The 24,535-nt window shown below is 57.6% G+C and overlaps 1 protein-coding gene across 1 annotated transcript in view; it reads left to right on the top strand.

Moving 5' to 3' along the window:
• Positions 1–24,348, top strand: part of RHOG (ras homolog family member G) — a 28,331-nt gene extending 3,983 nt beyond the window's left edge. The window contains exon 2 of the mRNA XM_014609536.3: positions 22,195–24,348. Within this exon, the coding sequence (XP_014465022.1) occupies positions 22,233–22,808 (576 nt within the window). The 5' untranslated portion in view covers positions 22,195–22,232 and the 3' untranslated portion in view covers positions 22,809–24,348. The remainder of the gene's footprint in view (positions 1–22,194) is intronic.
• The last annotated feature ends 187 nt before the right edge of the window (positions 24,349–24,535 follow it).

The raw sequence follows: 24,535 nt of genomic DNA, 5'->3' as shown, positions 1-24,535 counted from the left end.
CGTGGAAGAGATCTGCTGACGTGGAGAGTGGGCGAGGGCTTTCAGTCTTGCTGGCAGAGACATAGTGAGATCCAGTGGTTGGAAGATGAAGTGAGGCTGATTCAGGCTGGCTAATAAGATGCAGTTTCATAGAATCACAGACATCGAAGGCTGGCAGGGACCTCAGGAGGTCACATCTAGTCCAACCCCCTGCTCAAAGCGGGACCAGCCCCAACTGCACCATCCCAGCCAAGGCTTTGTCTACCAGGGTCTTCAAAACCTCCAAGGATGGAGACTGCACCACCTCTCTGCATAACCTGTTCCAGTGTTTCACCACCCTTCTGGTGAGAAAGTTTGTCCTAATATCCAACCTCAACTTCTCTTGCTGCAACTTGAGCCCATTGCCCCAGCAGACTTCCTGCCTATGGCATGGGGGCTGGACTCCATGATCTGGCAAGGTCCCTTCTAGCCCCTAATATCTATGAATCTATGACTCTGCACCCACTGAGAGCAGCCCAGCCCCATGCTCTTTGCAACCCCCCTACAGGGACTTGAAGGCTGCTATTCGGTCTTCTCTTCTCCAAACTAAATCAGCCCCGTTCCCTCAGCCTCTCCTCACCAGTCCTGTCCCCCAGCCCCACAGCCATTTTCATTGCCCTCCACTGGGCTCTCTGCAATGTGTCTACATCTGTTCTGTAGTGGGGGGCCCACAGCTGGACACACGACTCCAGATGTGGCCTCCCCAGTGCTGAATAGAGGGGAAGAATCACTTCCCTTCATTTGCTGGCATCGCTCCTACCAATGCAGCCCAGGATGCCGATCACTTCATTTCCTAGCACTGAGGGCAATGGAAGAACAGCAGAGCAGGGGAAATGGCAAACTCACCATAGCTTATAGACATTAAGGCAGATGATTACATTACTTTCCAGAGAACAGGCTTTTATCCATCTTCTGGGAGGAGTCCTATAGCCTGTGGGGAGCGCCAGGTGTCAGGCAAGCTACTTGGGGTCGTCTCATCTGGCCTTGGGGTCTGTGCCCCTTTCAATCCCCCTGTTCAGTCGTGGGCCACAGCATGCTCAGGACACTTGCAGCACTGCATTAAGGCAATGGCTCTCATCCTTCAGGGCTTCAGCCTGTCCCCTGCAGGGGTCAGGAAGGACGGTTTTTTCCTACCGATGCACAGTTGGCCAGATTGATGCATTTTGGGTTTTCTTTTGCTTTTCTCTGAAAGATTAGAAATGTTGGCTTCTCCTAGGATGGATACTAGGGTGTGATCCATCTCTCCCCTAATCGATGCCTTGGCATGGCTGAGCCTTTGCATTTGTTTTCTTCACCTTTGTGTCACCACCTTTCAGTCTCCAAAGGCCTGAAATGCTTGAATCTACCCTGAGCAATGGTGCTTAACGGCGGGAGCAGCTATGGGGAGAGTCAGGCTTGGCAGTCTGAAGAGCTCTTCTAAACTTAAACTGGAGATCTTGAATCTAGTCTTACCCACAGATATTGGAAGTGATGTGTCTCACCTATCGCTTAACCTCACTGTGGCTTTGGTCTGCTTTTAACCTTTTGCCTGCCCTTTTCCAAGCGTGTTTGTAACGTGGCTGGGAACACGGGGACTGTGTGAGTAGGTGGTGACTGGCTTCTGGGACCCCCCCGCGAGTAGCAGATCTTGTCTGACGTTTAGTAAGCACTGGGGAGAAGCCTGCACTCGGTGCCATCGTTGATGGCAGTGATGTGGAGGAGGCATAAGTGAGAGTTCCTGGAAGTGCCATGTAGGTCACCGGGTTGGATGTCAGGTGCAGTGCAGGCAGGGCGGCCGGCTCGGCTACAGAGCCCCTTGTGCAGCACCGTCTGGATGGGGAGAAATGACGGGGCTCAATGCCTGGATAAAACAAATTGTGGGGTGGGGAGGAGCAGGGGAGCGCATGCATTTTGAGGAACAGAGGGTTTGTGCAGAAGGGAGAGGCTCCACTTGAACCGCAGCAGATCTAGGCTGCCAGCACTGAAAAGCACCTTAGCTCAGGTGGGTCTGGCAATGGGAGAAGAGAGGAGCCAGCAGGTGTCTGGTAGTGATACCAGTGGAAGAAAGGTGCTTCTGTATCTATCCAGTGAAGATAGGAGAGAAATCTATCTGCATTTATCTATAGCTGTCCAGTGGAGATAGGAGAGATATCTATCTGCATCTATATCTATATCTATCTGCATCTGTATCTATACCTATATCTATCTGCATCTATCTATATCCAGTGGAGATAGGAGAGATATCTATCTGCATCTATATCTATATCTATACCTATATCTATCTGCATCTATCTATACCCAGTGGAGATAGGAGAGATAGCAGGCTGAGAGTGGGGTGATTTCCAGGGCAGCAATAGAGAACCCAACTCAGGATGTATCATCATCATCATCATTGTTATTGTTGTTGCCCAACTCAGGATGTATCATCATCATCATCATCATTATTATTGTTGTTGTTGTTAACAACAGTAATATCATCATTATTATTGTTGTTGTTAACAACAATAATATCATCGTCATTATTACTGTTATTACTATTATTATTATTATTGCTAGTATGATTACTACTATTTGTATTATTGTTGTTATTATGGCATTTCTTTACGTGGGCAGCTGACAGCCTCGGCAGAGGTCAGAGCCGGTGAGCACTGAGAGTCTGTAGTCTAGCTAAAGAGACAAATGACGGGAGGAGAAACAGAGGCACAATGAGGGAGAGTGACTTGCCCATGGCGGTGCACTCAGTCAGTGGCAGGACCAGGAAGAGAAGCTGCCTGTCCTAAGTCCTGGTCTGGTTTCCCAAATTACCAGATCGCCCTGCTTCTGCAGCTGTCTCGTTCCTTAAGTGAGAAGCTTAAGATGAGACATGAATCCCAGCAGTGGGAGAGGAGACTGGTCTAGCAGCAGTGCAGATATCCAGGAGGGTTATTCCACCAGACGCCAGATCAGGACACAGATAGCAGGGGCACAGATTAAACCCAACCCAGCCTAGCACAGCGGTCCGACGGCTCCCATAGAAAGCAATCCAGTGTCACAAGACGACGAGGTTTGCAGAACTGCCTGCGTCTTCGAAGCGCCCGGCAGACCTGGGCCTCAGTACCACCCGGGAGATGCTTGCGAAGGACCTCTAGCAAAGCCGTTAAGTAATAGAGACCACAACAGAATTGAATTCAACATCCTCTGTGTGGGGAGAGGTGACAAAAATAAAACGAGGAAGTTAGTCACAAAGCCGCTGCCGTTGAAACTGAGGAAAATTGAAATCCCAAGGCTCGGTGCAGAAGTTATTTTAGCAGCGAGGACAGCATCCCAGGGGGCCTGCATGCCCCAGAGCATGAAAGGAAGCAGTGGGGCAAGAACAGGAGCCCAGGTGGCTTAACGAAATGTTCGGAGAAGCTACTAAAACGGCTGCGGCATCCTTCAGAAAATGGAGATCCTTTCCATGGGACCCGGGAGGGCGGGAGCAAAAGCTGGGACATATGACATGTGAGGTGGGATAAGAGGAAAAGAGCGCAAGAGGCAGAAATAGATCTCCAGGCATTTTTTGAATTAGTCAGAAGCAGGAAGCACGTGAGAAAAACAGTGAGCCTGCCGGGGGTAATCGCCGGCGCGGCTGGATGGTATCTGTGTGTCTGCCGTCCACGCAAAACCAACAGCCGTGGAGCCGATCACAGAGACTATCCCTCTTGTTAGTGGTTAAAACAGCTGCACGTGGGGTTTTCTTTTTGTGCGTCCTTAGATTGTGTTACTTTCCGCCCTTTCATTCTTTGGTGGGTAGGAGCTGAAGGAGCGTCAGCGTTGCGAGCCTGGTTCCCTGGCTAAAAAGGCCTTCTCAAAGAGAAGGAAAGCTTTGAAACGTTTCCTAGCGGGGGGCAGTCTCTGAAGTTCGCTCCTTGTCCGTGGACGCCGTGTCCGCGGGGCTCGTCTGCTTTGCCCCGTGCACCTTGTCCCAGAGGAGCGCCGCAGTCACAGGGCTCCTAGACCAAAACGGGGGTCTTTATAGCTGCGGCTTGCTTGGTTTGAAAGTTGGGACCGAGTTTCAGAAGCTGGGCTGGGACGAGAGCAAAGGCCTGAGGGACTCCCAGCAGCTTGCGTCACAGGGAAGACAGGCAGGTCTATTTTGGGCCAGCTGGGGTGGGCACGCAGCACGTTCCCATTCGGCTCTAGATGCAGCAAGCCCTGGCAATCCAGCCGTTCACGGGGGCCGAGTCTGAGTCCAGCAAGAGGTTCATCCTGAGCTGGGATTTGGAGGAACCAGTGCTGCTTAACGAGGAATCCTAAAGGACCCCGAACAAGACGACAGGCTGTTTGCCTTCAGTGCAGGCAATGTGCAAGCTTTCCTTGCTTCTGACCAGCACCTGGGTAAAGCATGAGCCAGCTGCTTGCCAACCAAAGACCTGAGCCATCCCGACATGTAGCAGGGCTGGCATCTGCTGGAGAAGGAGATGGACAGGGCAGTGTTAGCAGCAGGCTGCGTCCCCCTTCCACCCCCCACGATCTCAGGCAGATATTGTGGAGAAACAGGGATAGTCCAGATGCCCGTGGGACCCCTCAGGTGAGGGGTTTTGGAGCAGAGGACCAAGTACCCTTCACTAATCTGAGCTATGCCGGCATGAAGCACTTCAAGGCATTGCAGCACCAGTCCATCTATTCCTCTGTGCCATGCAGGCAGCTTCGCAGGACCTGTGGGCTACTGTAAAAGGCAGCAGAGATATCTGGTGTATAAACACAGCAATCCTGATGGTCCTAGGTAGGCTGCCTCTTAGCACTGCCAGACCAGCCTCTGTGCTGCACCCAGATCCCACCCCTGACGGCAGGAGCCTGGCTGACATCGCATTGCAGGGCTTGGGTGGTTGCGCCTTTCTTTAATTGCTGTAAATGGGGGGCCAGAGGCAGGCTGGGCTTCAGGGGTGGGTGTTGGTATTGTGTTTTTCAAGGAGGCGTGCACTGGAAGGTGTTCCTTACTGGGTTTTGCACTTGCTGGTTGTACTGGGTTGGAGACAGCAATGCTCTGGGCCTGCGCGAGCATCCTTCTTCCAGAGCTGGGAAGAAGCTCGGGTTCCCCATCCACTTTTCCGCCTGCAACACGCTCCCTCCCAGTGCCTATCACAGGATTTACTAGTCCTAACTACCAGTTCCCCTTTCGAGCCAGGAGACATCCCACATGGAGAAAGAATCGGCTTCTAGCCATCACAGGCTGCAACTGTCCTGTATGCAGCAGACGTGAGGCACCCGGCACAGAGATCCTGATCTTCAAAGCAGGGCATTGCAATGCTGCTGCAGTTGCAATAGTATTATTAGTAGTATTAGTATTAATATCGTTATTGTTATTCGTATGAGTATTATTAGTACTATTAATATTATTATTAGACAAAGAGTAGTCCTGATCATAGGAATGATGATGATGGAGTATTAATATTATTATCGTTATTATTATTTATTATTATTGCTTCTCGGCCTCTTGAAGAGTCAGCTCAAGTGTAGTATTATTAGCATTAATATTATATAAATAGTAGTAGTCATGATAATATGACTGTTGAGGATGCAGGGGAGGAGGTCTGACACCTCTCGTCCTGGTCTGATGGGTTTCCATTCGAGCAGCTGTTAGCATTCCTGGTGTCCTTTGAAGACGCTTTCTGTGCCCTCCAGGCAGGTGACCTGCAATGAGGGCTTTTGCCCGGTCTTGTCAGCGACATGGGGTGGGTTTTAGTCCTGGCTTTGACACAGAGGGATGGAGGAAGAGCGACTTGCTCTGCAGCTGGCAGCGCTGTTGCCTCCCAGGGGTCTGGCTAGGATTTCATGCTCCCTCGGAGGTGAGACCTTTCGGGGTTTTCAGGCCGAGCGCTGCGCCCATATCCAACCCCTGGCAGCCCCAACAGGTGCTCGGTTGTTGCCGGTCTGTTGTTTGCTGGTGACGTGCCAGCGCTGAACAGCTGGTATCTAACTTTCCCCGTCTCCCCAGTGGAAAAACCCTGCTGGAAAGGGGTGTTTTGGGGGGGGGGAGGGGGAGGAATTTTCTATGCGTGAGAAACAGAGAGAAGGTTTTGCTTCCCTTTTCGGGTGACGGGGAGATGAATCGTTGTCCCTTCTCCGGGGGTGAGGGGCAATTATGAATCATCTGCCAGCCAGGCCCGTGATGTCCCACTCAAGCTTCCTCTTGCTGAAGCAGCAGCGCCGGGTGAGAACCGCTGTTGCACGGACCCAGGGAGGGTCCCCGTGTGCGCCGGTCAGGGATGTAGAGTGGGGGGGGTGCCCTGTCCCAAGGTGGATACCTGGCCCAGCGACTCTTGTGTGCAAGGCCTCTGTTTGGCCCAGCACAATTGTGTGGGCGTGCATGCATTTGTGCAAGGGGTGCGTGCTAGATGTGGGGTAGCGCAGCGCACAGGGAGTTAGCAGGGTGCTTGTGACGGGATGCTGGAGCAGGTGGTGGGTTTTGTGGGAAGGGGCTGGGAGAGGGGATAGCCATGGGGCTGGGGGTGAGGAGGGGCGCAGCGTGGGTGTTGTGTGTGTGTGTGTGTGGAGGGCAGGGTGCTGGGAGCTGGGCCTGGGCTGCATGTGGCAGGGGGTTGTGTGGGGCTCTGGGGGTGTCAGGAGCAGGGTGTGTTGTGAGGAAAGGGGCTGCGTGTGTGTGTCAAGGGATGGCTGTCGGTGACAAAGGCAGTGTGTGTTGTGCGGGGTGGGTGCTATTTGTGCATGTGCGTGTGTGTGCGAGGGGAAGGCAGTGCACAGTGTGGATGGCTGTGAGTGATGGCGGCAGTGTGTTGTCAGAGAAAAGTGGGTGTGTGCATGCGTGCATGTGCATGTGTGTGCGAGGGGAAGGCAGTGCACAGTGTGGATGGCTGTGAGTGATGGCGGCAGTGTGCGTTGTCAGAGAAAAGTGGGTGTGTGCATGTGTGCATGTGTGTGTGTGTGCGAGGGGAAGGCAGTGCACAGTGTGGATGGCTGTGAGTGATGGCGGCAGTGTGTGTTGTCCGAGAAAAGTGGGTGTGGGCATGCGTGCATGTGTGTGTATATGTGTGTGTGCGAGGGGAAGGCCGTGCGAGGTGGGGCAGCCAGCGTGGTGGTGCAGGGAGCTGCATGGGGCCGGCGAGTGCAGGGAAGGAGGGGCAGGATGCATCCCTGGGGCTCGGTTTGTTGGCTTCCTGTCGCTGTCTCAGGCCTTGCAGATGCCATTTCCCCCAAGGCCCGTACGACGCAGCCCTTCCTGATCTCTGCGGGTCTGGCGGCCTCTTTCCTTTGAGGGACTTAGGCCGGAAGGATCTTCCTCAAAACACTGTGGAGCCAGTGGCTAGCAGTCCCCCACTCCCTTCGCCTTGGGAAATGGGCCGGCGAGGGGCAGAGGCGATCAGGGCAGAAGCAAAGCAAAGCAAAGCAAAACCCCTCTGATTTTCAGATGAAGTGCACGGGAATCCCGAGTGCTTGACACGTCCTTCATTTAGAGAAGTTTATTGTGAACAAACCAGGGGGGTCTAAAAAGTTTCTCATCACCATCACGCTCCTGCCCAACTAATCCCACCAAGTCACAGGTCTTTAGCGTGCTTTGCAGCATCAGCCTGGGAACGCCTTAGCTCGTTCGGAGAAGCAGGGTCAATTAGCTCAGCCAGCATGCAGGTGGGCATACAATTTCCAATACCTGAGCTAGCTCAAGTTTCTCTACATGCCACTAGGTTATACCATACAGGCATAACATTATTATTATTAGCAGTAGCATTACTATTCTTATATCTGCATCTATATCCTGCCCTATGCAGAAAGGCTCCGAGTAGCTCCCAATAAATGACAAGAATCCCATAGATAAGAAACTGCAACCCCAAATTTAGCTCTCTTTAAATACAACCTGAGTCTTAGACCGTGTCTGAAGTATTCCATTTTTTATGGGAAGTTCACTAAAATAATAAAATCAAGGCTGTGTCCCTAACTACAGATATGCAGATGAATACAGTCATTCGGTAAACCAAACGATATGCATCTGGCTAGCTGTAGCACTTCTCATATCGTCCCTGATGCTGTAGCATAGCAGCACCACAGCCGGCAGCATCCTTTCCCTCCCTCTATCCAGGATGCAGGGCTCTGTTGTCATCTCCGTAGCATAGATGGGAGCTGAGACCGAGAGCTTGAGGTATTCGCCCAATGTGGCCCAAGGTCTCCCAAGCCCAAGCACCGGTTTGACCTTTTGCAACACGAGGTATATCTCCCTGTGAGCCACTTCCACTCCTGCCCTTTCCCATCAGGCTGGTGAATCTCACCCAACAGGCAACATGAAGGGGTTGCACTTTCCACCTGGTTGTGAGATTGCCACTGGCCGTGGTGAAGCCCACTTTTGCTTCTCTTCACAAACAAACCCCGCTATGCCTATCCTGAAGAGAGGCGAGCGGGCCCATCCCATCCCTGCCCCTCTGTAGTGTCAGTGCCAACAAGAGCAGGGAGTATATAGGGTGCCCCAAACTGGGCACGGAGCTGTATAGAGCGGCCTGAAGAGTCTCAATGGGGGACCTGGGGATGCGAGCGTGCAAAAGTAACTTCAGGAAGCGTTTCCTGGTGCGGACATCCGTTGAGCTGTGGTCTCGCTTCCCAGGGGACAGGCTAGAAACTTTGCTGCTGGAGCAGTTGTTCGGGGCGGACTCCACAAATCCTGGAGGATTGACTTGGAGGGCGAGACGTGATTGCAGGAGGGGCATGGCTTGGCGCATGCAGAATACACCGGGACCCTGGAGAGGCTTGTTTGCATTCCCTAAAGCACCCACCTGCCCCTATTCCCTCCGGCTGGGTCAAGAGGTCTTTACCTCTGAGGGGAAGAGGCAGGGTCTGGAAAACAGCCCGTCAGCTCTTTCCAGGGTCAGGCAGGGAAGAAAGGGCTCTTGTGATGCAAGGGATCTCTATTCATATCCAGGGCATCTGACTGCCTCCGTCCCCTTGCACTGTGGTGTGCATGAGCGTGGGGCAGGTCTGCTTTAGGCCAGACTGGCCAACACGAGGGAGATGTGCACCTTTGTAGACTAACTAAAGGTATACAGATAAAGAGAGAAAGAGATAGCACAAGCTTCTATGAAGCCAAGTTCACTTCAGCGCTGTGCAAGGATGTGCAAAAAGCTGAGTGTGAGAGAGAAGTTAGAATATGAAAGGCAAGGGAGGAGGGGAAAGAGAGACCAACAGGACTGACTACCTCTCTCTGCTCAGGGATAGCACCAAGGAGGCTAAGTGAGCCTAGGCACTATCTTTTATTAGACCAGCTAAATAAAAAACATTTCTTTCTTTGCTACCGAGTGGGCAAGGAGCTCACGGTCTTGGGTGGGTTCCCGGGGGCTCATTGCTGCATCCCTGCCTATTCCTAGACAGATGGCTCTCTGCCCAAGACCTCCCCTAGCACCACCCACATGGTTTAGGGGGTGGCAGGCAGCCCCCCACCCCTGTCTGTAGCATTTCCAGTAACGGGAGCATCTGGGCATGCTCATCGTGGGCAGCCACTGGTTCTGAGCTCGGTTGCAACAGCTCTCCCTGGTCATCGCTGCAACGAGGCCCTTGAAAACCCACAGGCCCTTGTCAGAGCAGCCAGCCTCAGGAGGCCTTGAGCAGAACTGAGAAGGGTTTCTCCCATCCTGCCTAGAAGAAGAGAGACCTGCCCTGCCTCCCACACCTGCTCCTCGTGCTGCTGCCAGGGCCCCTCTGCAAGTCCCTCCTGGGCAAGCAACCGCCTCTGCAGCTGGGCTCGGAGACCAGGACGGTGGGCGGCTCGGTTACGGGGCAAAGAAATCCTTGCGATCCCAAAGTTGGCTCTTAGCAGCCTTGCTTCTGGTCCCCTGCATGCTCTGGGCTGTGCCAATGATCCTGCTGGGACTCAAACCTACAGGGTCTTGCCCCGCCGCTCAGGGTCAGACCGATCGCCAGATTTGGGGTCAGGAAGGAGTTTTGCCCAGTGGCCAGACTCTGGGATGGTTTGGACAGAGATGGTCCCATCTCAGGCAGGGTTAGATGGGCTAGACCTCCAAAGGTCCCTCCCATCTGGACTTCTCCAGGATTGCCACCTATATACCCCATACCAGTGTGCATACAGTGTACACAGAGGTCTCCCATTACTGTGGTCTCCCAGTGCCTCCCAACCTGCCGTGGATTTACCCTCCCAGCACCCTTCCCTGGGAGGAGAGTGTCTTCATCTCAGTTTTGCAGACAGGGAAGTGAAGAACAGAGAGATTAAGTGACTTTCCGCTGTGCTCTGACCACTCTCCAGGCTGAGACGTCCAACCCCAGGGTGCAACGTAGCCAGCGTTTGCAACTGTCTGCCCTTCTCCATTTGCTCTCCAGTGTTTCCAGTTCATAGCAACACCTATTTGAGGTATAAGGGTAGGGTTTAACCCCTGTGCCAGGGACCTGGGCATGAGTACCCCTTTAACAACTGGAGGGAGTTAGCAGAACAAAGCATATCTAATCACCAGGTTGTCTGCAGATTGCCACAGATTTCCACCCGATGAGGAAGGAGCCTGGCCTTGGACCGATATTTTCTGCTGGAAATTGTTTCCATTTTTCTTTGTCTTGGCTTATGGCTGGTATGGCTTAGGCAGAATTAACTTATCAGAGCTTAGTCAAGCCAGGATGAATACTGCCTGCAATTTGCATTGCTCCTCATTTAGGGGCTGGTCAGTCAACAGTACTAAACAACGGCTTATGACTTCTGATGGGGAGTGTATGCTGAAGCCAATCAGAAACCAAGATCTAAATGCAAATATCCTCAGTAGGAAGAGACAGTCCTTGGACAATACAGCCGATAGAAACAGACTTGTTTCTACCTCGAAAGTTTTTGCATAATGCTTTTATAACTTAGGTCTCTGATGGAGGTAGGATATGAACCACAATAGCCAGACCTCACGCCAGAAGGCAAGCCCAGGGACCAGCTGCTGTGCTCTCATTTCGAGCAGGAAGTCAGCAAAACTATAGGTCAGCTCTGCTAGGGAACTTGTTGTCTCATGCTGGCTAAGTCCCCTCACCCCGGGGGGCTCAGTTTCTCCATTTGTTTGTTGAGGATAATGACCCCGAGATCATCCCTTTAAAGTCCTAGCCCCTAATTCTGCAGAGAGTCCCGGGTGCAGCCTCAGTGACAGCCCTGGGCGAGTACCTGGAGCAATCACTACAAGGTGTTATCACTTGAGGGTGGGCATGGATGCTTGCAAGGCTGTCTGGACCCTTTATCAGCCCCCGGTGCAGGGAGATGACAAGGACAATGCAAGTCAACAAGCAATGCTCCACTCCCAGAGTGCAAATAAGCGACTCGCCTTCCCCATCAGAAGGGTGGATTTGGGCAAAGCAGCCTGGGCTGGGTCCTGGATGAATTCCTGTTGTCCCAGCATCCCAAAAGCCCCTGCCAGGCCGTGTTCGGGCGGCTTGGAGAGGCTGCAGCGGCTGCTTTCCCAGTTGTGGGCAGGAGGAAATCGGTGTTGGGTGACTTGCCAAAGTGTGTCAGCTTCCCCCCTCCCTGGGAATTGTGTCTGCACGCGCGCGTGTGTGTGTGTGCCTGTGCATGTGTGTCAGCTCTCCAAGGTTCCTCCTCTGGCCACCCTGGCTGATAGCCTCATGTTTTCCGACGTGGGTTTCCCCGACCGCTGGCTCTGTCATCCCTGCCTGGAGCGTGCTCCTGCTGCCGTTCCAGACAGGCCGACCCAGGCAGCGCTGCACGAGGACAGCTCGGCTTCCCTGCCCCTCCGACATCGCTCCGGCTTGATACCCTGGCCGGCGCCTTCTTTGAGATGCACGTTAAAGGGCCAATACCGCTGCGAGGGAGTCGAATCCCGACTCGGGAGTTCAGTTCCCAGCTCTTGATCCAGAGCCTGGTGAAGTTACAGGGGTGCTGCGCAGTTTCATGGGTTTGGGATTAAGGCCGTTAACCTCTTCTGGGCCAGGGTGTAGTTCCCTTCACCCACCCCTCCTTAACGAGGGTGATAACGCTGATCTTCCTCCCTTGGCAGTACCCTCAGGGCTGCCCAGGCACTGGTGGTGGGCGCTGCAGGAGGAAGCTGAGATAACAGACCAGCATGTCACAAGTCCCTTCATCCTGAGTCTCTCCAAGCACCTGAGAGGTATCAGTGAGCAAAACCCCTCAACAGCTGCAAGCCGTGCCCCTGTCGCTCTTAGGGATGGCTTCAGGACACACCCTGGCACTCTCCCTATGCCTGAAGAAGGGCGTTTGTGCCCAAAAGCTTGCAAAGAACATTTTTTCCCCAAATATTTAGTCGGTCTAAGGCAAGATATCACATTTACCCAATGTGATATCTTAGCCAGCATCTGCCTTCTGGCAGGGGAGACGCTGCTCTCCCCGGAGCAGCGCTTGTGGCTCTGGGCTGGTTGCCTTGGGGTTTGCAAATAGCCCCTGCGCTCCGTCTGTCCTCTGGCATGTCCTTCTCTCCGCCACTGCCTTGCGGAGCCTGCCAGTTTGGATGGCCTGCCTTTGGACCCGGGCCCTGGTCTCAGCCTGCTGGCAGACGGGAAGGAGAGTGTCGCTCTCGGGGCTCGCTCTGCTTCGCGCTGGCCCGGTGCCCTCCCCAGCGCCGCAGCGTCAGGGCTTCCTCCGCTGGGCCGGTCATGCACTGGGCTTTCGGGAAGCAGGAGGGGCCAAGGCAGAAACTGAAGCAAGCTCTTGTTTACTGCAGAGGGTTGGCTTCCTGCATGTGTGCCGGCGCGGGAGACGGGAGAGCGAGCTCTCCGCCGGCCTGGGCACTGCCCCGAGAGGGGTGGCTTTAGACCCGAACCTGTCGAACTCCACTGAAACCTGACTTATTGCTCTTTAGCTTGGGCTTGGTCAAGATAAAAGGTGCAAGCCAGGACTTTAAAGCAGGCGTAGGTCTGAAGGTGGTCTAAGTGTCTGCAGAACTGCGCTGGTGCATCACTGTGATGTGGACCAGTAGCATAACTGGGAAGCGGTGGGGGGAAGTGGGACACCAGCCCTGGGCATTGACTATGAGGGGATTCAAGAAGTCTTCACCATGGCAGGGGCAGGTATAGGAGCCAGGCAGCACAGCCGTGCACCTAGTGGGGTATCTGCAGTGCAGGCGGGTGGGCAAGTGCAATGATGCTCCTGGTCTCACTCAGGTTTTTATCACAGTAGCCTCAGCCCAGTAATGTGTCCAGGTTGAGGAAGAGCAAATGGCATGCCAGGGGCAGCTCTCAGGGAGCCCACGCCACGGGGATACTGTCACTGGACTCCACCGCTTCTGCCCAGGTGCCACATAAGCTCGATCCACCGATGGTGTGGACGCAAGTGGGGAATGAGCCCCTAGATAATCATAAAAGCATTGCACTGGAAAGGACTGGTGCTGACCTTGGTCAGCATGCAAAGGTCAGTCTGCTCTGTTGGGGTATTGGGGGGGCTCCCAAAAGTCCTGGCTTGGCACCGGCTCAGTGGATTTCCTGGGGGATGTCTTTGGTCAGGGACCTCGAGGGGATGTTGCCAAGAGCTCTCCCACCGTTTTTGGGGGAGAAGCAGCATCTCTGAGCTCCGTGTTGGAGACCTCCAGGGCTTGGAGCTGCCACGCTGCTGCCATTTCTGCCGGAAAGGTTCATTCTTGCTACCTTAAAAACCAGGGGCACTAATGGCAGCTTGGCCTCGTTCCCTCCTCTCTGTTACCCCTCTTCGTTACTCCTCCAGTGCTGCAGCCTGCAGCAGAGACCCTCAGTGCTGCTCCCAAGGGCCAGGCAAGTTGGCAGCACGCAGCAGGGCTGCGCTTGGCCTGCTCCGTTTGCTGCGTGGCCAGTGTGGACGTGTGTGCAATGCTAAACAGGCATAGACTTGGCTGGTACTTGGATGGGAACCCCCCTTGGGGTTGTAGGCTCCAGCCTAGGAGCTGTGGGTGAAACTTGGTGGATGCTATTGTGGAAGCTGATGGAGTGTGAATTCAACCTTGCAGATGGGACTAGAAGTGGAGGGGACCTCAGGAGGTCACATCTAGCTCAACCTCCTGCTGCAAGCAGGACCAGCCCCAACTACATCATCCCAGACAAGACTTTGTCTTAAAAACCTCCGAGGATGGAGACTCCCCCACCTCCTTGGGTAACCTGTTCAGTGTTTCACTACCCTCCTAGTGAGGACATTTTTCCTAATATCCAACCTAAACCTCCTTTGTTGCAACTTGAGAGCATTGCTCCTTGCTCTGTCTTGCTCTTCGTTCTGTTGGCGAAATGCAGATCGGTGCCCGTGAGATCCTGGGGGGAGGTGGGGCTCTGTAGACAGGCCAGGTAGCGCCCCTTCCAAGTCCACCTGCACCCCAAGGGGGGGAGTAGGTTCAATCTGTGACCCAGGAGCGTGACCCAAACGCTCCCCAAGCAGGAGACCCATCACCCCAGGCATGGAGGGGATCAGTCTTGCAGAGCTGGGTATAACCAGCCCCTGCAGAGGAGGGGTTTGACGGCAGCTACAGAAGGGCTGGGCTCCCTTCCTACCTGCTCCATCAGCACTGGCCACACACTGCCAGCGTGACCCGATGGGATGGACCCAGCCCACCGGACCGGCCTTCAGGGACCACAAGAAGCCCGGCAGTGCCCCGGGAGAGGGAGAGGCCCCCCACCCTGCTGAGAAACAGGAAACGCTGTAGCGGAAGCTGGAAGTTGCTTGTGACAGGGGAAGGGACTTCCTCTTCCCTGCCCTGCGCCCGGCCCTCTCGGTGCAGCCAGGGTGCAGGAGCCTGCCCTGCACTTACCCCATGGACAGCCTGGCCCGTGGCAGAGAAACTCCTCCTGAAGCCGCGTTGTGTGGCCCCGAGCCACCCTTTTCCCCACCTGTGTCCAGTTGTGTCCACAGAAAGGATGTGGGCACATTGGAGAGAGGCTAGTGGAGGGCCATACAAATGGTTGTGGGGCATGACTTGTGAGGAGAGGGAAATGGGCTGATTTAGACTGCAGAAAAGAAGACCGAGGGGGGGATTTGATAGCAGCCTTCAACTCCCCGCAGGGGGGCTGCAAAGAGGATGGAGCTGGACTGGTCTCAATGGGGGCAGATGACGGGACAAGGAGCAATGGGCTCAAGCTGCAGCAAGGGAAGTCGAGGTTGGATATTGGGAAAAACTTTCTCACCAGGAGGGTGGTGAAACGCTGGAACAGGTCACCCAGAGAGGTGGTGCAGTCTCCATCCTTGGAGGTTTTGAAGACCCAGGTAGACAAAGCCTTGGCTGGGATGATGTAGTTGGGGCTGGTCCTGCTTGGAGCAGGGGGTTGGACTAGATGTGACCTCCTGAGCTCCCTTCCACCCTCATTGTCTGTGAGTCTATGATTGGGTGTGACTCAGTAGTGCACTTGCTATATATAGTGTGCACCGCTCCCCTGTGCTGGGTGGGAGCAGGCCCGCTCAGCCACAGGCCATGGCCCCTCTGCTGCTGCTAGATTCCCCTTCAGCTTCGGTGGTTGGGGCCTGCTTTTGGATCAAGAGGGTCCCATAATAGACCCTTCTTTCTCACACCCAAACACCATCTCTCTCCTGTGCATCCCCCCGTGCCCCAAGCTATGTCTCCTGCAAGCTGGGAAGGCAAAGAGCTTATGGGCTGGCAGACACTGGCACCCTGTGGCGCTGGGTGCCACGAACCCCCAGTTATCCAGGAGTTTGCCCCGGCATTCATGTAGGGTTTGGCATGTTCGTAGCACTGTACAAACCCCCGGTGCAGGGCACCCCCAAAGTTGACGTGAGCCAGCATCGCTCTTGTTCTACAGGTGGGGAAACTGAGGCACGGCAAAGCGGAGGAGGGGAGGCCAGATCAAGCGTGCATCCAGTGAGCCCCCAAACAAGGGCCCTGATTCAGAGGAGTGGAGCATTTGCGGGGTGGGAGGGCTGCCAGGGGCTTCCCATGGAGCTGCGGGCGCCCGAGATGGCACAGGGCCTGGTAACACGTGTCCGGGTAGGTCCTTCGTAAACAAGCTCTGTTGCATCTTGTCGTGGCAGAGCGATCGAGCGTGTGTTTTTCTTGAAGCAAGCGGTAGGACTTCCTCACCAGATCCTATCTGCCTTCAAACATGGGAGCCGTCACGTTACGCGCCCCGATATAGAAACAGGGCTTCCTGGCTCGCTGATTCCCGTCGCCTGCTACCCCCAGGCACCTCGTCCAAAAAGCCCCCTCGCGCACCGGTCGCGCCCCATTGAAAACCGGTCCTGGTTGCTTCCAGGGGCAGCTTCTCCCGTACCGCGTGGCTCTGGGGGTGCAGACACTTTCCTCTCATTTCCAGGCGGGTTTAGCCCCATTTGTTCTCATGCTCAGCTTGTCTTGCAGCTGAAACAGCTCCTCTCCTCCCCAGGGAGCACGGCCTCCATGTATTTATAGGCAGCCTCGGACCCCCTCGCAGGCTTCCTTTTCCCAGGCGAAACAAGCCCGGCTTCCTGTCTCCTCTCCGCCGTCCCCCGGCCATCCCGGCAGCCCTTGTTTGCACCTGCTCAAGTCAAATTCACCCTCGCTCCAATACAGGCAGCCAGGCCTGGACACGCTGCTTTACTTAAGGCCTCGCTAGGGCCTGGCACACTGGCACGGATGCTTTGACACTGGAAATACTTTGCCTCCGAAGACAGCTTCTGCCTTTTTGGAAGATGCATCCTCTTTTTGGCCGCCAGTCACCTTGGGATCAGCTGTTACGGCGAGGTCTTTCCCCCATACTCTGGTTCCCAGCTGATGAGCCTCTAGCTCTTGGCAGACATCCGGGGTAGGACGCCCTAAGTTATGGACAGGAGCCGCTGGCAAGTGCTGCTGGGTCCTGGAGGGGCAGCCCCCGGACCTGCTGTCCCTTGCTTTGTGCTGCCTTTCCCCTCTGGCACCCTCGTCCAGCTAAGGCGTTGCAGATTATCCATGCCAAGGGGAGCTGGGGTCTGTCTGGAGCAGAGAGAGGGGCTGGGAAGAGCCAGGTCAGAGGGGACGCCCCGGAGAAACGTGGCCCAGGAAATCTGCAGCCCCCACGCAGGGAGGGCAGCCCAGGGGTTGGGCTCACGAGAGGCCCCCAGACAGCGCCGACTGCAGCAGATCTGGGATTTTGCAATGCGGGCGTGAAGAGGGAGGGTGCAGGGAGGGTGGGGGGGTGATTTACCAGTAGGCAAATGCCAAACCTTATGCAAATGAGGGTTATGCAAATGAGGGGGACATTTATGAGAGGCTGCGCGTTGCACAACATGCAGCGCCTTGCGCCAGCACCGAGCTGCATCTCCCATCCATTCGGGGCAGCTCGTTGGGCCACGTCTGGTCCCGTTCGCACCGGTGACAGACTCCCGCTGGCCTTGGGGGGAGTGGAGGGGAGCCCCGTCACACCTGCGCCGTACCGTTGCCCCTTGGTGCCCGCCCAGGGGGATGCTTCCCTCCACCCCGAGATCTCTACCATCTGGGTCTTTGCCCTGGCCCCTTGTCTCCGTCCCTGGCGCCTTTCTGCTTCCTGCCTTCCCCTGGATGCCTTGCTCCCGTCTCCTGAGGAGAGCTGAGGCGAGGGGACTTGCCCATGGTCACTCGGGGGGGTTAGTGGCGGAGCCTCATAGCCCAGAGTCCAGGTGACAGGGCCACCCCCCGCCCACAGCTTCCTGGTGGCCCTGGGACGCCGGGCCCCCCTCTCTGCAGGGCGCCGCGGCGGTCTGGTGGCAGTCACGAACGAGGCGTTTGGCGGGAGAGTATTTTTAAACGCGCGTTGCTTGCAAAGGAAACCGGCGCTCCCCTCCGCCCTTCCCCCTCGCGTTGCTGAGCCCCACGAGCTCGCTGCACCTCCTGCGTGCTCAGGCCCCCTTCCCACCGCAGCCCCAGCAGCGTCTGCCTCCCTCGGAGCGGGCTCCCGCCCTCTGCTTCCTGCCTCGAATCACGCAGGCGGGCTGGGGCCGCGGCTTCTCCTCCGGCAGCTTTCACTGCAGGGCCTTGCAGGCCCCCGCGCCCTGCCCGCTTGTCCCACCACGCCCGGCAGGACGAAATCCCGGGTAAACCCTCCGCAGGCACAGCTGCAGATGTGCTTGGCCCCTGCATTCGGCCCCTTGCTCCCAGCTGGGTTGCAGCCTTGCCCCCCGCGCCGCCCGGGTGGCCCCGGACCGGCAAGGCGCCCGAGCAGAGGTCGTGGGAGACGTCCGCAGCCAGAGCCAGAAAGGTTCGGGGGCTCTTCTTCTCGGAGAGGAGACGGACCAAAGGGGACGTCCTCAGAGGCAGCCCTAAATGGACAGGAAATGCCACGCTCTCCCTCCGACATAGTTTCCCCCTCGAAGGGATGCCGCTTTTAGCGTGAAAAAATAAGCATCCGGTTGGAAGCCCAAGGTTGTCCCTTCTCTGCTGCCCCGCATCCAAGCCCCCGTTGCCTTGAGGCCTGCGTGGTCAGCCTGTCCCAGCATTGCCTTGGCCTTTCCCATGCACCTGTAACTCCCTGGGGCTTGTTCGTAGCCCTGTATGAACCCCCAAAGTTGATGCGAGCCAGCATCGCTCCTGGTCTACAGGTGGGGAAACTGAGGCACGGCACAGCGGGGAGGGGAGGCCAGATCAAGCATGCATCCAGTGAGCCTCCAAACAAGCGCCCTGATCCAGGAGAGCAGGGACCAGGTCTTTGCGCTCCGTGTCGGTACAGCGCCTGGCACCGTGGGGCCCCGCTCCCTGCCTGGGACGTCTTCTAATTGCGGCCGTACAGATGAAAAGTGCTGCAAAGCTAGGGAGAAAAGAGCTTTCGATAGCTAGCAATCGCCGTTTCGATGGAAAAGTCAATGGAAGCAAAAAAGTATTTTTAGACAGTCGTCTTTCGAGCCAGAATAGATGAATACGAAGGAGGAAAGCGCAAGGCAGGTTGATCGGGGTCACTTCTTCACTCTGTCTCTCAACAGAAGGGACAAGGAGCTGCTCAAACGGGGGGAAAAGCCAACTCTGATCAAATCGATCTACATCGATTTGGACCTGGGGAACTCACTGCCGCAGGAAACGACCTGGGCTTAGCGCTTAGCAGGATTTCGACGTCTGATCGCTTTACGTGTCCGTCAAAGACGTCCGGAGCGAACAGGGCAGATCAGCTGGAGCCAAGAGCTTCATATCGGGCGGTGGTTTTCAACCTCCTTAGACTCGGGGAACCCCTGGGTGGGCTCACGGCCGCCCTTGGAAGATGCCGACTCTTTGTTTTCACTCTCGGGTTGGCTCCAGAGGAACAGTAGAGCAGGTTTTGCGCTGCAAAGAGCTCGGGGAGACCCGAAATCTCTGGGTAGCGAATCACGTTTGCAAACCTAACATTGCGGGGCAACCTGGCTGAGAATCGCTCGGGTCCTTACCCAGGAGGAATTGGTCCTCCTGGTTCAGGCATAAGCCGATTATTGGTTGGCGATTAGGAGGAAATTTCCCACGATCTCACACCTCTGCCCGCAGGCTTCACGCATGTTCCTGGCCTCGGCCCCTGTGGGCGACGGGACGGAGGGAGGGCGGATCGCAGTCGGGCAAGTCCTCCTTCTCCTTCCTCCAAACGTTAGGCTTGCGTGAGCCCGCATCCAAGGGCACCGCGGGCAGACCCCGACACCGGTTCGTGTGGGAACTTCCCTCCTGGGAGCTCTTCCCCAAAGTGGCATGAGGCAGAAGTGTTGCAAGCGCTGGCTTGCACAGGGGAATTCCTGGTCTCGACGTGCCAGGAGAAGGAGTTTGCTCGGACCTGGCGAGGGCAGGAGGGTGAGAAACGAGCCTACGTCGTACCCTTTGGTCTTTTGGCCCTGCTTTCGTCCAGCACCTGGCACCCTGGGGTGCTACCCTGGGATGCAGAACGCAGACAACAAGAGAAGATAATCAGAAAAAAGGCCCCCAGTTCGCGCCCGCCCAGGCTCTCAGCGGCTGTGAGTAGGACTCTGACCGTCGGCCACGCAGCCAGGCTGGGACGTGAGCTGGTGGTCCCGGGGCGGGAAGACATGGGGGAAAGGGTGGCGAGTGCATCGGGGGCACCGGGGCCCCCAGCTTCCCCGGGACACGCCAGGGGTCCTCCGGAGAAACAGGGCCGGGCAGCAGAGGACGTGACCACGTCCTCCCGGAGGCAGCGCCGGAGCGGATGCGAACGTGTTTCCTGGCCACGTGGGGTGGGGCCCTTCCCAGCCACATCTGTCACCGCAATGGATCTCGTGAGCTCGGCGCGGCGGGGCGGGGAGGGAGAGAGGCCTTCGTGCACGGCATCGTGCAGGGGCTGGTGGGGGTGGCGCTGCCCCATGCCCGCCACATACAGTCGCCCGGAGGTCCAGCGCTGTCTGCACGGGCGGAGGGGTGAGGCCCCGTGTCCCTGCTGGTCCAGTTTGGAGGGCTCTGTGCCTCAGTTTCCTTGCCTAGAAGATAGGCTGGGTGGCACTGGGGGCCTGGAGCGGACACGATCAGATCCCCCCCATGGGATTTCCAGGAGCCGCCGCATGCACCCAGCTCCCGGGCCCGTGGGAAACTGCAGGGCCGATGCTGCAGGCCACCGAGCACGCTTGGCACCCTGCGTGCCCAGGCTGCGTGCCTGGACAGCACGTCCCCCGGCTCGGTGCAAGGGACCTGGTGACGTGCTGGGTGGGCGATTGCGGGAGGGTTCCTGCTAGCTGTGTACCCCGCCAACCCCTGATCCCTGTTTATCCACCGGGTATGCCTGCGGACGGGTCACCCCAAGCAAAAAGACCCTATTTGAACTTGCAGAGCTTAGGAGGAAGCTTCCCCTGTGCTGGCGGGTCGTTGGAGCAGGGCAGGGAGCTGCTGGGCCCTCCCCGTCTTCTGTGTTCATACAGCGCCGAGCGCAGGGATGTCCTTGCCTGGCACCTGGAGCAGTGGCACAAAACCCCCCAGATGCCCCGCCGGGGTGGGGCTGTTTGTCCCTGCATGCAAGGAGGGGCAGGGTGACCCGGGCAAGGTGGATGTCGCTGCGGGGACAGGAAGATGGATTTCCCCACGGGCGTGGGCAGCGGCAGGTTGTTGGCAGTGCCCGGGGAGGCAAAAAAGAGGGTCAAGGGAGGCAAAAGGAGGCCAGGACACCTGGGTACTCCCAGAGGTGCCAGGCTTGGTGCGGCTCCCTCCCGGGTCTCCAGCCGGACCCACTTCGCGTGCAGGTCCCACGACACGGATCGGCAGTGCCCAATGCACGCGGCCGAATCATCTCCATCTTCTCCCGGGCCGGAGGTGGGGGCCGGGTTGTGTCAGCCTGATAAGAGGCCCGTTGCCCGTCCCGGCAGCTCCCGGGGGAGTTTTGCTTCTGCCCTCCGTATCGCCCCAGCGAGAGGCATGTGACGGAGGGCGAGATCCCCCGCCCCAGCCAGCACGATAAGCCTTATCAGCACCAGCGAGCACGGGCTCTCCTGATAACGCTGCGTTTCCCGGGTGTAATGCGGAGCCGGGCGATGCGGCCGCTGCCTCGTCCCGGGGGCTTTCCGCGAGGCGCGGGAGCAGCCGTGCCTGCACGCCGCGGTGCGGGCTTCCCAGGTTGCTGGGCCTTGCTGGCTGTCCTTTCCCTGTTTCTGCTGTACGTGTCAGGGTGGTTTTAAGCCGCCCTCAGAGACGCTGGGGATGGGTACCGTTGCTCTAGGATTTTTGTGATGTTGGATGGGGATAAGTCACTTAGGGATGAGAATGGGCCTTGCTCCTCCACAGATGCAACTTCAGCTCTTGTCCCCTGCAAGCACAGCGCCTGTCTGTCTGCCCAGCATCCAGGGATCGGGTACCATCGCCATCCCCCGCCCAGGCTGAGACTTTCCCCCCGTGGGCTCCTGTCCCAGGGGTGTCTTGGCACCTACGCTTTCCAGTCTGGCCCCGGTGCAGATGTGCTGAGGCCCCTGGGGGCTCAGCTTCCTGCCTGGCAGTTAACCTGCCCTGTATTGTTGTAATTGTTATGCACATTTATCTCCACAAATGCACCCTTGGATCCCCTGGGCTCAGAGGAGACGTGACGATGCCGGGCAGCGATGCCTCCTGAGACCCTCCCGGCTCTGCACGGCAAAGCTGGGGAGAGGGCAGGGGGCAGAGGAGGCGGAAGTAAAACAGCATCATCTTAGTGGTGAGATGCTTCCTCAGGCTTAAACCCTGCCTGACACCTGGAGCAGAAACAGGGAAGGGACAACTAGCAAAGCCCAGAAGTCTGGAAAATCCCCGTAGCAGAGCACAGGCATCGCTGCCCCTAGATCATCCCCGACCCGTGGTTGTCCAGCCTCCGCGGTGATGGAGAGCCCACCGCTGCCCTGGGCGTCCATTCCTCACCCCTCTAATGGGGCAGAAGTTTTTGCTGAGATCTGGTATAAACCCTTGTCCGTCTTGTCCGCAGGCCGCTGAGACTGAAGCGAGGGACGCCGAGCCGCCGGGATGCAGAGCATCAAGTGCGTGGTGGTGGGCGACGGAGCGGTGGGCAAGACCTGCCTGCTGATCTGCTACACGACCAACGCCTTCCCCAAGGAGTACATCCCCACCGTGTTCGACAACTACAGCGCCCAGAACACGGTGGACGGCAGGACTATTAACCTCAACCTGTGGGACACGGCCGGCCAGGAGGAGTACGACCGCCTCCGGACGCTGTCCTACCCCCAGACCAACGTCTTCATCATCTGCTTCTCCATCGCCAGCCCGCCCTCCTACGAGAACGTGAAGCACAAGTGGTACCCGGAGGTGTGCCACCACTGCCCCAACGTGCCCATCCTCCTCGTGGGCACCAAGAAGGATCTGAGGAACAACCCCGAGACCATGAAGAAGCTGAAGGAGCAGAACCAGGCGCCCGTCACCACCCAGCAAGGCATCACCCTCTCCAAGCAGATCCACGCCGTCAAGTACCTGGAGTGCTCCGCTCTCAACCAGGAAGGCATCAAGGACGTCTTCACGGAGGCCGTGCGGGCCGTCCTCAACCCCGCCCCGGCCAAGCCCAAAAAGTCCTGCGTCCTCTTGTGAAGGGGGAGACTTGGGGGGGTGGGGGGGGATCGGAGAGACACCTGAGAAACCTCGTCTTGGCCCCGCTGCCTCTCGCGACGCCAGAATGTACAGCCCCGAGCGCAGGGTGCGGCCAGGACTGCCCGCCTCCCCCTTTCCCGTCCGCCCCCCGCCGCGCGGCCTTCCCGTTCAGGAGCAGCTCCCCGCCCGGGTACCACGAACCCACGGCTGTTAGCGATAATAATAAAGCCCACGTTTGCACTGATGCCGAAGTTGTCTCAGGTCCCGTTTCTCGGGGGGGTCCCGTCCCCTGGCTCCCCCCCTCTCCTCTGGGGTGAAGCCCAGGACAGCCCCTCCATGCCCGAGCCTTGCAGCTCAGCCCGGCCGGAAGGAAACCAGCGCCTTACGACCCCACTGCCCCGCGAAGGCAGCCCTCGAGCCACCTGAGACCAGCTGCCCCGCGTCCCTCGTCTCGTCCCACGCCTTATCGGGACCGCAGGAAAGCAGGATCCGAGTTCGGGCCCGACACCTGGAGAAGCCCTGCCCTGCCGCCGGCTAACGGGTGCGGGTTCGGTGCTGCGGCAGCACTGGTTGGAGAGCGACGGCTCTCGGGCACCTCCGTTCTCGCCGCGTCGGAAAGGCTTTCTCCGAGCGCCGTCTCTGGGGCTTTTTACACACGCGTGGCTTCTTCTGACGGCACTGAAGCGGCCCCTTCCCGAGACACGAGGGCTGGAGTCTGGCCAGCGACCGGTTCCTTGCTGTACCCCGGCGCTTCTGGGCTCGCATGCAGAGACCCTGGACGAGCTCCCGCCGCGGACCCTCCTCCTGGGACCCAATGACTGTCGCAAGCTGCCGGCTTCCCTGCTCCATGCTGTGGTCCTGCTCCTGATTTAAGAGGCCACTGTTGCCCAGCAAAGCGGCTGTGCATCCTGACGTCCGGGGACCAGCGCGGCCCCGCTGCCTCCGGCTGCGTCTCGGGGCGGCCGCCAGCCTCGAGGCTCCCACGGTACTAGCCAGATCCCCGTCTCGCTGCGCCCTTGGATCCCCGCTGCCAGGCTCAGCACGAAGCAGGATCAGGCTCCTGGAGCGTTATCAGCCCCCCCGATACAGAAGGGAAAGGCCTGGTGGGGCGTCCTCGGCTTCGTCCTCTCGGATGACAGGGAGAGGGGAAGCTGTTGTCTGCCTTGGGGTTGGCAGCAGGAGGAGGGAAGAGGTCGTGGCTCCAGCCCCAGGCCCTTCACGTCCATCCTGGTGTGGTGATGGAGGAGGCTGCCTTCCCTGTGATGCCCGCTCCAGGTGGGGCGGAGGGGGCAGCAGGGTGCTGGGGCGCTGAGAAGCCATGCACAATGCCCGTGGGTCAGCCCCGGCGCGGGGCAGCAGGGGTGATGACCAGGAGCTCCCTGTCCCCGTGCCAAGGACGTGGCTGGAGCAGTCGCTCGGGCAGGAGCGATGCGTGCGGCTCCCGATCTCCTCGCCGGTGCTGCGCCGGGAGGAGCTCGCGAGTGGGGCGAGATCGGTGCCTTCCACTTTGCTTGTCCTTAATAAATGGATTTGCCCGGTGTCTCCGTGCCTGGCGGCTCCTTGTTCCTCTCCCCTGACCGCGGAGCATCAGCAAACCCAGCCCTGGGTACGAGCCTGGGGCCTGGTCCTGTGCGGCGCTGAGCAAATCCCCCTCAGTGCCTACCCGTGCCTCGGCCAGATGGGACAGCCTCGGCTCCAGGAGAACCCGGTGGGTGTCAAGACACCCC

Source organism: Alligator mississippiensis, chromosome 1 (genome assembly GCF_030867095.1).
Source record: "Alligator mississippiensis isolate rAllMis1 chromosome 1, rAllMis1, whole genome shotgun sequence".
Classification (NCBI taxonomy): Eukaryota; Metazoa; Chordata; order Crocodylia; family Alligatoridae; genus Alligator; species Alligator mississippiensis.
The sequence above is the reverse complement of the archived record's forward strand: the minus strand, read 5'-3'. Positions and strand labels throughout refer to the sequence as shown.